At 48.6% G+C, this 11,682-nt stretch overlaps 1 protein-coding gene across 1 annotated transcript in view; it reads right to left on the reverse strand.

Moving 5' to 3' along the window:
* Positions 1–11,676, reverse strand: part of PFKL (phosphofructokinase, liver type) — a 43,948-nt gene extending 32,272 nt beyond the window's left edge. Inside the window, exons 1-2 of the mRNA XM_019512773.1 lie at positions 11,651–11,676; positions 3,964–4,037 (exon numbers count right to left, since the gene is read on the reverse strand). Of these exons, the coding sequence (XP_019368318.1) occupies positions 3,964–4,035 (72 nt within the window). The 5' untranslated portion in view covers positions 4,036–4,037; positions 11,651–11,676. The remainder of the gene's footprint in view (positions 1–3,963; positions 4,038–11,650) is intronic.
* Positions 11,677–11,682: the final 6 nt, after the last annotated feature.

The raw sequence follows: 11,682 nt of genomic DNA on the forward strand, positions 1-11,682 counted from the left end.
TATAAAATATTGGGGGGCAGTGGGCATATACATTGCCAGGGGAAGGTCCTGTAATCCTTTACACGAACAATCCAAAGGGAGTGACTGAAAGGCGTCTCCTAGGCAGGAATGTGGGTAACACTAGTGTGTGGTACAGAAAAAGAAGGGGACATGACCCCCCCACCACAACTGTGAGCAGAGACCAGACTTAAGGCTAGAGCCTGCCGGGTGCCTACAAGGTAACACGGAGCTCAAGTCACCTTTCAGGTTCAAGGACAATCCACCACCATCTGTTAGCAACACGGTCAGGACTTCACTCAAGCAAAAAGCGCTGCCTTAGCACCATTGTGGCAGGGCTGTCTGACTTAGTTTCATAGTTTCTAGGGTCGGAAGGGACCTTAGCAGATCATCTAGTCCGACCCCCTGCCATGGCAGGAAAGAGTACTGGGGTCAAACGACCCCAGCAAGGTGTTCATCTAACCTCCTCTTAAAAACCCCCAGGGTAGGAGCCTGCACCACCTCTCTTGGAAGTTGGTTCCAGACCCTAGCCGCCCTGACCGTGAAATAGCACCTCCTGATGTCTAACCTAAACCTACCCTCTGCCAGCTTGTGACCGTTATTCCTGGTCACTCCTGGCTGTGCTCGGGGGAACAGTGACTCCCCCAATGCCTGCTGATCCCCCCTGACTAGTTTATAACAGGCCACAAGATCCCCCCTCAGCCTTCTCTTGTGGAGGCTGAGCAGGTTCAGGTCCCGTAGCCTCTCCTCGTAGGGCCTGCCCTGCTGTCCCCTGATCATGCAAGTGGCCCTCCTCTGGACCCTCTCCATGCTGTCTACATCCCTCTTGAAGTGCGGTGCCCAGAACTGGACGCAGTACTCCAACTGTGGCCTGACCAGTGCTGCATAGAGGGGGAGGATCACCTCTTTTGACCTGCTTGAAATGCATCTGTGGATGCATGACAAGGTACGGTTGGCCTTCCTAACTGCCTCCCTACACTGCCGGCCCACGTTCATCTTGGAGTCAATGATGACTCCAAGATCCTTTTCCGCCTCCATGCTGACAAGAGGGGAGTTCCCCAACCTGTAGGTATAGGACTTCTGACTGCCTAGTGGACATAAGCCTCCTGGTGGGCCTCCAGGGCCCCCTCCACATGTGGGCTGCCACCACAGTCATTGTGCCACCCCCCCAGCTGTGCCACACTGCAGCAGGGGCAGGAAATGAAAGCTGGAGGATACAAGGGGATCCTGAAGAAAGGACAGAAGAAACAGGGCAGAAGGGAACTGATATCTATCCAACCTCCTCCCCCATGTCCCCAAACGAATGTACCTGAGGACCCGACAGGGCACGTGGAAACATTTGGAACTTGCTGTGTGTTTTGAGGGCAAAGTGATTTTCTGCTCTAAGCATCTGACCTCTGGGCCAGGTCCTTAGTTTCTACAAAGTCCCCAAAGCAAGTGGAGCGAGGCTGTGCCAGCACACCCCAGACGATATCCATACCCAGAGATTTTCATGGACTCACTGCACTAGATCCCTCATGAATTAAAGGAGGAGGGAGAGAGCTTCAGCACTTAAAATCCCCCACACCAATCATGGCCTGATCATGTTCTCTTTCCTCCTAAAGGTGTTGCAAGTGACATCTGCAGCCAGAAGCAGTGTTCGGCCTCTCTGAGCTACAGCCTGGCCTTGAAAAAGCAGAAAGATATCAAGTAATGGGCAAAGAAGAGAGCAAACCCTGGCGATTCTCTGAGGGGCCAAACAGGGCAGGGTCCCCACAGCTGCCCTTTGATAACTACATGGACAACAGGCCAGGATGGACTGTGTGGGGGATTTCACAGAGAAGACAGAATCAGTCTCCCAAGAAATCAGAAGCTGCCATGATTCAGCCACTTCTACATGTGCTAAAGGAAAAGATCATCCCAGAGGTACTCCACCATCCTAAAAAGCAGGGAAGCCTGCCATCTAAAGTAGCAGCTGGCAACTCTGTCCAGAGGTGGGCTGGAATGACCCAGCTTGGAATGGCCAAGCCCTTTACCGCTGGAATACTGCCACAGTCCCATGCACCTCACCCCAGCTCTGAAGGCTAGATTCAGCCTGCAGGCCATTGGTTGCCAACCTCTAGTCTAAAGGATCACATGGCTTCTGGGACTAGGGGAGAAACGGGCACAAATAGTCCAAGAGGAGAGCCCAGGAGCACGAGGTGAGAAAACCCACATGCATTCAAAGGAGCGAATAACAGAATGAATATCTCCATCCTTTAATTCTGCACAGGGTACCAATTTCTAGAGCAGAAGGACAGACAAGGTTCTTTGGGTAGATGTGATATCTTTTATTAGAGCAACTAAACAGGGAGAAAAATGTTCTTTGCAAGCTTTTGGGCACAAACACCCTTCATCAGGCACAGAGAGAGTCTGCTGGCCAGTCTAATAAAAGATATCACATCTACCCAAAGAACCTTGTCTGCCTATGTCCTTAGATCAACATGGCTACAACCAACAACCCTACAGCAGAAGGATACATTGTGAGGAACCTTCCACAGGTGCTCATGGCACAGCTGCATTTGCTCTTATTTTTTTTAAATGAGATATTAAACTAGCTTTTGTCTCACAGCAATAAACTCTTGAAGGAAGAGCATTAGTGGGCTTCCAGGGCACCATGCAACTGGTTGATCGATGGCCCAAGGTCATACAAGACCCTGGGGTCGCCAGTACTGCATTCATGTGCACCCTTGATAAGCCTGTTCCTCTGGGTCTCGATGCAAAGGCCATCGGTATTGACAGAAAGGCCCCTACTGATTGCACGTGCCTGGGAGCAAGGTCACCAGCAAGCAGATAGTGATACAGTGCCTGGAATGTGAGGTATTTCCCCAGCTGGGTTTCTAAGTTCCTGAGGGGAAACAGGGCTGTTTTCGGAGGCTTAATCTGCTTGTTTTCCTAACAAGCCTGGGAGCAGACCTTGCTGGCAAAGCAAAAGAGCAAGAGCTCCATCTCGCATGGAAAAAGGCAGAGCATGAAAACCATCCACCCTGACTGATGAGACTACCCCACTGTTTCCTATGACAGGAACTATGCTGGCTGGAAGGCAGAGTCTGTGCTAAACTCCAAGGGAGCTTGACAGTGAAGAAGACAAACAAGGGGTCCCTATAAAGCCGTGAAGGCACGGCTCTCGAGAGCAACGGGCTTCTTGTCTGACAGCTCTGTCCTTGAGATTCAGCCACAAGCTAAAGCTGCCTCTGCTGCTCCAGTGTGGGCCAAAGCTGCCTGTCAGATAAAAACGTTGATTGGACCTGGAGTGGCAGAGATTAAGGGCTTTTATACACATATATCTGTTTGCTCTGACACGCCAGAAATTCAGCATATTGGAGCAGACTCAATTAATCGAGTCTGTGGAGCACACAAACTGATGTGCCTGGCGCAGTGTCACATGCATTTGTATAAATGGTGAAGTGCGCGTTAGCGCTAAAAAAAAATGGCATCAGCGCGCTTTGAAATTAAAATACCTTAGGTGTGATTTAATTCAAAAGCACACCGCTGCCATTTTCTCAGCGCTGATGCGTATTTTGCCATTTATACAAATGCATGTGATGCAGTGCAGTGTGCTTTTAAAAGCACCCAGCACTGCATTGCATACATGTGTGCATGTGCCCTAGGAGTCATGACTCTGACTCCTGGGTTATACTGCCAACCCTCACTGACTTCTCACCTGAAGCCAGATGAGACCTTTTCCTCTTCAGCCTCAGTAAAATCATACCTAGAACCAGGTAGTAATTATACTGCCCTACTAGAAGTAGGATTTGAGTGCAGGTCTCTGCAGGAGAATGACTGATGCATTATCACTGCATTAGTCAAGCCCCAGGGTGTTTTCCCCTCTGAGTTTCATTTTTGCAGTACATAACCATTTAAAAGACACAGCTGGATGGTCTCTGCCCCTCTACAATGACCAAGCACAGTGGGGGGGGGGGGGGGGGGGGGAATAAAAAATCAGACCTCATAGATCAGGAAAACTTTTGCTCCAACATAAATTCCCATGCGAGTCACAGCACGGACAGCGGCATTCATACCTGAAAAAGAAACACAAAATAAACAGCAGGCCCAGAGGACTTCAACACCTCCCTCTGCTCAGCTAATGCAGCACTGGACACTTGTTATATGGACCAGAAAAGGGGTGCTGCTCCTTGGAGCCCCATAACTATGAATAATCGATCACAAGACTAGAGGCTAACAATATAGGTGTAGGAATGATTTGCAAACATGAACATGATAGAAGGAGGAATTCCAACAACAGATATGTGGATCCAAACAACTTTCATATACAAGACTGAAGCACATTATAAATACTTGCTTTTATACAGGGCTTAAACTAAATGCAACAGAATAAACATGAGCCTACTACTGCAGTACACCCTTGGGTTTTCTTGAAGTGTGTTTACACGGATTACCTGGATTCCACAACAATCCCCACTAAGAATGGCCTGGACCTTGGGAATAAATGTAAAAGCAGCATTCAAAACACCCTTTAGCATGAAGCTGAGAGAAGTTAGCTGTCTGTGTTCCTCAGCTCTTGGCTAATGCTTCTCATCTGTGCCTTAGGACTATTATGGAGGTTTCTGGGCAAAACGGAAAGAAGAGACTGAATGGAAGGGAGAAAGCAGGAGAGAAGAAATCTGAGGTGGGCAAGGAGAGACTGGCCTAGGAGACAGAGAGAGTGAGGAAGATTCCTCAACCAAGGGGGAAGGTTTTATTTCCTTGTTTCTTTCTGCATCGGTTATTAGCTTGGCAGCCAGAGGAAATTTCACAATAAAGTTCATTTCCTAAGGTTTTCCAGCTCCTCCCTACATTTGAATAGATTGAGGGAGGGAAGTCCCTGCCCCCTCCCCACAATAAAGAGACAAAAAGCAAACAAGCCTATTTATTAAAAGCAAAAATTAAAGCATAGATATTGTAACTGCTTGTAAAAGCAATAGTCCCAAACCAGGTACAGACTGGGCAAATATGTCCCAAGTTTTCTTCCACATCTTAGCTAGCAAGCCTAAAAATCTGTAACCTTCCCACCATCCTAGAGGCAGAGGGCTCTTGATCAGCCAGCTGTGCCGCCATGGGTAACTGTTTTTTTGATGTGGAAAAGTATTCACAAGGGACTAGGACGACCCATCCAGACTCAGTTGACTTTTGGCCTGAATTGGACTGAATCCAATTCCCTGCAGATGAAAGGCTGCTGTGCTAACTCAACAGAACTTCCTCTCCAGGACTGGTTCTATGCTAGAAAATGCTACCGTGTTGAAGAAAACACTGGATCACTAAATCAGGTGCAGTGATGCTTTGTAATGCACTCCCCATTGCCCTTATTACCTGATCTCCCCTAATATATCTACCCCCTTTGCCATTCTCTTCCCCTCTACTGGAGCTGTGATGTGGAGAGCTCCTTCCTTCCTTCTTTGTCAGGGCTTTCATTCTTAGGTCTACTGCAGGTCCCTGAAGGATGATGTAGCAAGTCCCAACTGCTTTAGCCTGACTGCGCAATTTCAGATTGCATCCCATAGCAATTGCTCACATCATGGGTTTGCAAAAGCACTTTGATAAAGAGAACTGTAGTGCCTTTCACACACAGCCAGAGTTGTGAAGACAGACAGTAGGACCCCAGCAGTTATTTGAACTGTCTGGAGCAAGTCTCCACGTACTGTTTCTTTCTACTGAACTGGAGGCTCAGGAGGACCACTCTGCAAAAGGACCAGCCACTTCCATCCGCATTCATGAGGCACTGACCCCAGTGAAATCCTTGCTGCACCAGAGATGAATTCGACCTGGTGTTTTTAGTAATTAAAAATAAAAAGCACTTTTTAAAATATATATTTTAGCAAAAAGGGGCTCAGCTTGGTTAGGAAAACACCCTGCCAGAAGACAGTCACTCTATCAAACCTCCCACCACTGCACTGACCCAACAGCAAATCTAACAGCTCCAGGGAGACAGGCAGTCATAACTGGCCAGTATGGTGCCCTTGGCAGATTAGGTGGTTTGCTGCTGGAGAGGAGGTAGGGGTGGAAATACCACCTCCTTTTTTTGCTACTGGCACATGTACCCAGCAGGCATTTGAACACTGATTTTTAGAGGCAAAACCAGGAGGTGACATCTTCTTTACTCTTTCCCAGCAACTGGAACTGCTGCAGGGAAGATGCAGGGTTTGTGGGGGGCCGGGGGGGGGGACAGGAATGGGAGGAGGAGGCTTCCCCTCAGCTCCATTCTGCCTTCCCCACTTCTCTTATATAGTGCTCAGGGCCCGTGCCCTGCTTGCTCACCCACAGTTGCACTACTGCTGGCAAAAGACTGGATGTGGTGAGCCAAGAGGTCCCTTCCAATCCTACATCCCTATGGTGTGTGTGTCCGTGCCAGCCACATCCCATCATGTACAGAAAGGCCATTCTCTGCTGTCTTTAACTGCAATATGTTGTCACCTATTTCACATTTTTAAGTGTTTGTTATACCTGTTGCTTTTATTTTCATTTCTCTGTCTGACTTTTTAATCCATGCTTTTGCTGACCAGGGAAATGTTACTGGTTCATCCTCGATCATATTTGGAAGGGTCTTTGTGCTCGTGAGCTAGAAACATATTTTTAAAGCAAATTTTTGTAGCAAATTGTAAAGCATTGTTTTTTGTAATGATGGAAAGCAGCTGCCAAGATGAATTTCCTGTTTGTTGAGGGCACATCACAAAAGGATTTCTCAAGTCCTGCCATGAGGGTTTCGTTCTGACATTTGAAATGCAAACGGCATTCCTGGAAGTGATGATCTAGCCTGTAAAATTGCAAAGGAAATAAAAATGTGCATGGGGCTAAAGAACCAACCTGGGGCTCTACTGTCAAATAACCTCAGGTATTCAACACATGCACTGCAACCCTGAGTGTGGACCTCCTGCTTCCCCGCCACACTGAGGGACTTTGCGCCTGCCATCAGAAAGGACGGCTGAAAAGAGGGCAGAGAATGGAACAGTTCACTTAGTTCATAATTTGTCAGGACTGTATTTGTGCTGTTATAGATTCTGTTAGAGAAATCAGAAAGTGTGTGGCTTAGACTCATCAACAAATAAATACTAACCTTGCAACAGGCGCTTAAGCTCCAGGAGAATGGGGTTGTGCTCTGCTGGGTGTTTTACAAATGCAGCAGACAATATAATCTAGGTCTGGGGTGTCAAACTCACCCAGCACCCCCGGACTGGATCCCAACTGGAGAGCTCCTCAAGGGCTGGATCCAGATCCAGGGAGCTCAGGGGTTAATATACCTGTTGCTCACTGCCTTGGCACTGAGATGTGTCCCCAACAGGTCTCCACACCCCAATTTTGGTGGCAGACCCTACCCCTGAATCCCTGGCCCCTCTAAGAACCTTGCAGGCTGGATCACATGGCTTCACAGGCCACATCTAGCCCACAAGTCATATGTTTGACACCCCTGACCTAGGTGAACAAAAAGAACACACCAGCGTGTTGTTCTTAACCAACTAGAGCAACAGTCCCAATTCAACACCTGCCTAATTGTTGTCAGGTTGCACCCTATTAAGATGCATGTTAGCTACCTGGGGACAGATCCTGCAAGTGCTTAGGGCATGTGTAGATAAAACAGGGGCCTTAAATTGAAGTGGTGGGTTTTTAAAAAAGCCACTTCAATTTAGGGTAAAGTAAACCCCGTGTCATGTACACCCGTGTCTTACCCGCCTCTCCAGCAGGGGAGGGTGAGCTGCCGCCAGGCAGAGCAGCCCCTGGGCTGGGGGGGACTGATGCTTCCCTATATGGCTGTAGCAGCCCCACACCAGGCAGCACCCGGCTCAGGCAGTCTCGGGGGGCACCACAACCACGGAGGGAAGGACTGCTTGCCGCTTTTTTTTTTCCCTTTGGTGGAGCCTGCCTTCCTGCGCTGCTGCCAGGCTGCCTGCATGAACTGCCTGCAGAGCCCCAGAGCTGCACGGAGCCTAGTGCCTCACCCCCTGCAAACTAAAACTCCTCGGAGCAAGCAAAGTTATTTAAGGTGCATTACACTGCCAAATGTGCTGCAGCAGCTGGAATTAATGTGCAATATGCTGCCGATGCATGCAAACACCAACACCATTAAAGTGGTGCAAAAGCATTTAACCCACTTTAAATTGTTGTGCACTCTTCCCCCGTGTTTCGTCTACACACACCCTTAGACAAGACAGCAGCCATCCTGTGATCCATTAATCTCTCTGAGACTGTTCCCATGGGTTAGGCTACCTGTCTGCCTAGTGTTGGCTGGATGTAGCTACAGCTATATATGCTATAGTAGCTCCTTTTTAGGAATTTTACAAAAGGCTGGAAGAGCCTTTAAATATACAAAATAAAAATCATTTCTGTGAGTCGTTGACTTATCTCTAGGAAACAGGCCTGATTCGTCCTGCCCTTTGATTCTGAACAGAAAGCAGCATTAATCAATCAACTCTACCTTGTTCTTTGCCCTGCTAGAGAAACTCAGGCAAAGCAAGCAGGCTGAAAGGAATGTGTAAGCAGGTATGGACTCTTCAGGAGCCCTGGACAGATCTCCTTCAGGGCACCGCCACCCCCAGAATTCCAGCAGTCGGCTAATCCTTGAACCGTGGCCTGTAAAACTAAATCTGCAGGAAGCTAAACAAGCTGTCTACCTATTCACCCTATGGCTCAACATGAAACTGGGCAGATACTCCCAGCTTCCTGGACCTGCAACCTAACCCTGCTACCTGCAAAACTGTACTGGCAGGAAGCGCTGGACTGCTAACTAGGCCCCCTATTCAAGAAGGCATTTAAACATGTGCTTAATTTTGAACACGTGTTCACAGCCCTAGCTTTAGGCAGGCGCTGACAGGCATTCCTGAATAGGGATGGACTTAAGCACAGCCTTCAAGTTACGTACGTGCTTTACTGAATCAGGACCAATTAGAGGAAAGCATCCACTTCTTTCAACCCCTGCCTCCCTTCCCCCACCCCCAAAGCATATTTTCCCTACTTCAGCAACCTGCCTGGGCAAGAGGCTCGTTTTCTCAAAGTCACTGCAGGAGTCCCTCAAGCAAAAAGCTGACCGTGAACAACAAAAACCAAGCTGGAGGAACACAAGCAATGACAAAAAGGGAAGGTTTAATTTTGAAACATAAGAGCACTTGGATATTAACAGGGACGCACCAAAGTTTCCCCTCTTCATTATGGCATAGATTTAAGAGTTTTAGAAGATTGGAAGAGGAGATGAATGCAATTTTCTGAGTTAGAGTAACTCAAAGTGGTTTCTTAACATGCACTGAAATAAGTGTGCCTCCCCTGTGTTCATTCAGCTCTATAATTCCCCCACATTGTAGCAATGATGGAAGCCTTGGTATAATCTGGACACTGCAGGGCTACTCTGTCCTGTCCACACAACAGCTTCTTCCATAGCCATCACTGGGATACCATATCAGTGGGGTCATGCTCTATTATTCTCCTGCTGGCAGGCACTCCCTCTCTCCTGCCCTCCTCCCCTGGTTTTGTTAATCCAATGCCCCACAACAAAATTTAGCAAGGTTACTTTACACATCTTGTGTGTGTGACTCCACTTCTTTTTTCCAACCTTTCACTGCCACTCTCACCATCTGAGAAAACGAACTGAAAAAGGGCTTGTGATATTAAACATGTTAGTGCAGATCCTGTTAGCATAAAGCAGGGTAGCTCCAAAACAAACAAACAAAAAAAAAATCAGTGGAGCTCTATAAATTTGCCTGGAAGAGCTGATGCATGATGCTAAATGCATCTCATATTACAAAGAGAAAAAGTAATCGCAAGAGCAATGTTCAAAAACCGTCGTGCAAAAGACAAGAAATTGGAAATCAAGGACTGGTTAAGATAATTAAGCACAGAGCCTGCTGGCAAATAATTACTACCGGCGGAACTACAGGTATTTGATGCAAGCAACCAAGAAAGAGGAACTGTTTAGGATTTTCAAGGACATTCAACTAGGAGCATCATGCTGATACGTTGTGTCACCACTGCTGGCTTGCATGGTGCTTTACAGACAAGTGAAAAGAAATTCTGCCACAAGATTTTATGAAGTAATTACTTAATAAGAAGTGACAGGCCATAGAGGTAGGAATCCACAGAAAACAAGGGGACAGGACACAAAAGCATCTGCATAATAACCCTGTTGTTTAGTCACACAACATTTTCCAGAACTTCTACCTTTCAGGCTAGACTTTTCCAGATTTCTAGAATGCCTGGGAACAGTCGGTTCAGCCACTGTGAAACAGAGAGGGCAAAAATATGGACAGCACTGTCACCGTTACAAATGCATCCCAATTAAGTCTTTATTTGAAACAGCTTCAACACTAAAACAGCTGAGGTTGAGAAGGTGAAATGTTCCCATGGGAAATTTCCTTTATTTCATGACTAAGGTGTGCATGAACAGCTGCTCCCCTGGCATGTGATAGCACCCTGTCTTATAAAACACTTTGAGATCTAGTGGTGAAAAATGGCTACAGGAAGGTCAAAGAATCATAGGGATGTGCAGCCATGAATGCAGATCACTGTCTTTCTCAATCTGGGGATGGGAAGTTCTGGCCTGCAAGGGGATGGAGAAGCAGTGGCAAACTGCAGCTTCTACCAGCCTCTAGCTGCTGTGTTATGCAACCTTTAAACAAAAAGAGTCATTAAACACGCTCTCCTTGCCATAAGAACAGCACGATGCAATCACGCACGATATCATCATCAGAATACATGGATATGGAAGGGCAGAGCTAGGATGAAGTGCAGCCATGTCTCGACCTAGGGGTATTTAGGAGCTTACTCTGCCGCAAGCTCTATGAAGCCACTGTTTACAAACAGCAAGCGCTTCTCCAGATCCTTGCCTCTATGTCTCAAACTGTGACAAAGCCCATCTGCTTTAAAGGAACCTGTGGCTTTGCACAACTGCCTTCAAGTTGAGCCTAGTTGCTCAGCGGATCACCTGCTGGAGGGATGCTGACTTCGAAGTGCCACCACACCTGGCTTATTGCACTGCCCTGTGGCTCTGGAGCATCTTCTGATGCTGGACAGTGTTTCAGCCTCCTCCGATTCATGGAGTTTGCTGCAGTCCCCCAAGCAGCTACCAATTGCTGAGGGGCCACCTGCGAGAGCAGCTAGGGGTTGGTGCCTGGGTCCCTGGCACTGCTTGGAGAGCTGGCTCTGGACCCATCGCATCACACTGTCAGGGGGCAAAACGGCACTGCAAGACGGCAGAGACCATTTAGCAAACAAAAGGGTTTAAGAAATGAAGGAACCAAGGGTGGCGGGGGGAGGATTTGAAAACCAAATGTAAGACCTGCCAAGACCGCCAGGATGCTGGGGAACCCCCGCGGCCTGAGGCCAGTCCAGGAAGGGGGGACCCAGCCTGTGTAAGAAGGGGCCAGGCAGACATGACAGCTCAGCTTGTGGGGGCAGGAAGGACGGCAGGGGCAAGCGTGCGACCTTAGCATCGCCATGCCTTGTCAAGGGCAGATGTGCCGCGACTGGCCTCACCGCGGGGTCCTGCCTGGGCCCACACGGCAGCCTGAACCAGGTGGCAGGGGCCGCCCCGGGGGCGTTGGTGACAGCCATGCTGCGTGTCCCATCAGCGGGCCCTCGCGGCCGCCAGAGGAGGGGGCCTGGCCTGGCCGTGCCCCACCCAGCGCCCCCGCTGCCGCCCCAAGCCCGCGCCCACCTTGTGCGTCGCCGCCGCTGGTGAGCACGGCC

The sequence above is a fragment of the Gavialis gangeticus genome, unplaced genomic scaffold (genome assembly GCF_001723915.1).
Source record: "Gavialis gangeticus isolate Ggan-Ray unplaced genomic scaffold, GavGan_comp1, whole genome shotgun sequence".
In the NCBI taxonomy this organism is placed as follows: Eukaryota; Metazoa; Chordata; order Crocodylia; family Gavialidae; genus Gavialis; species Gavialis gangeticus.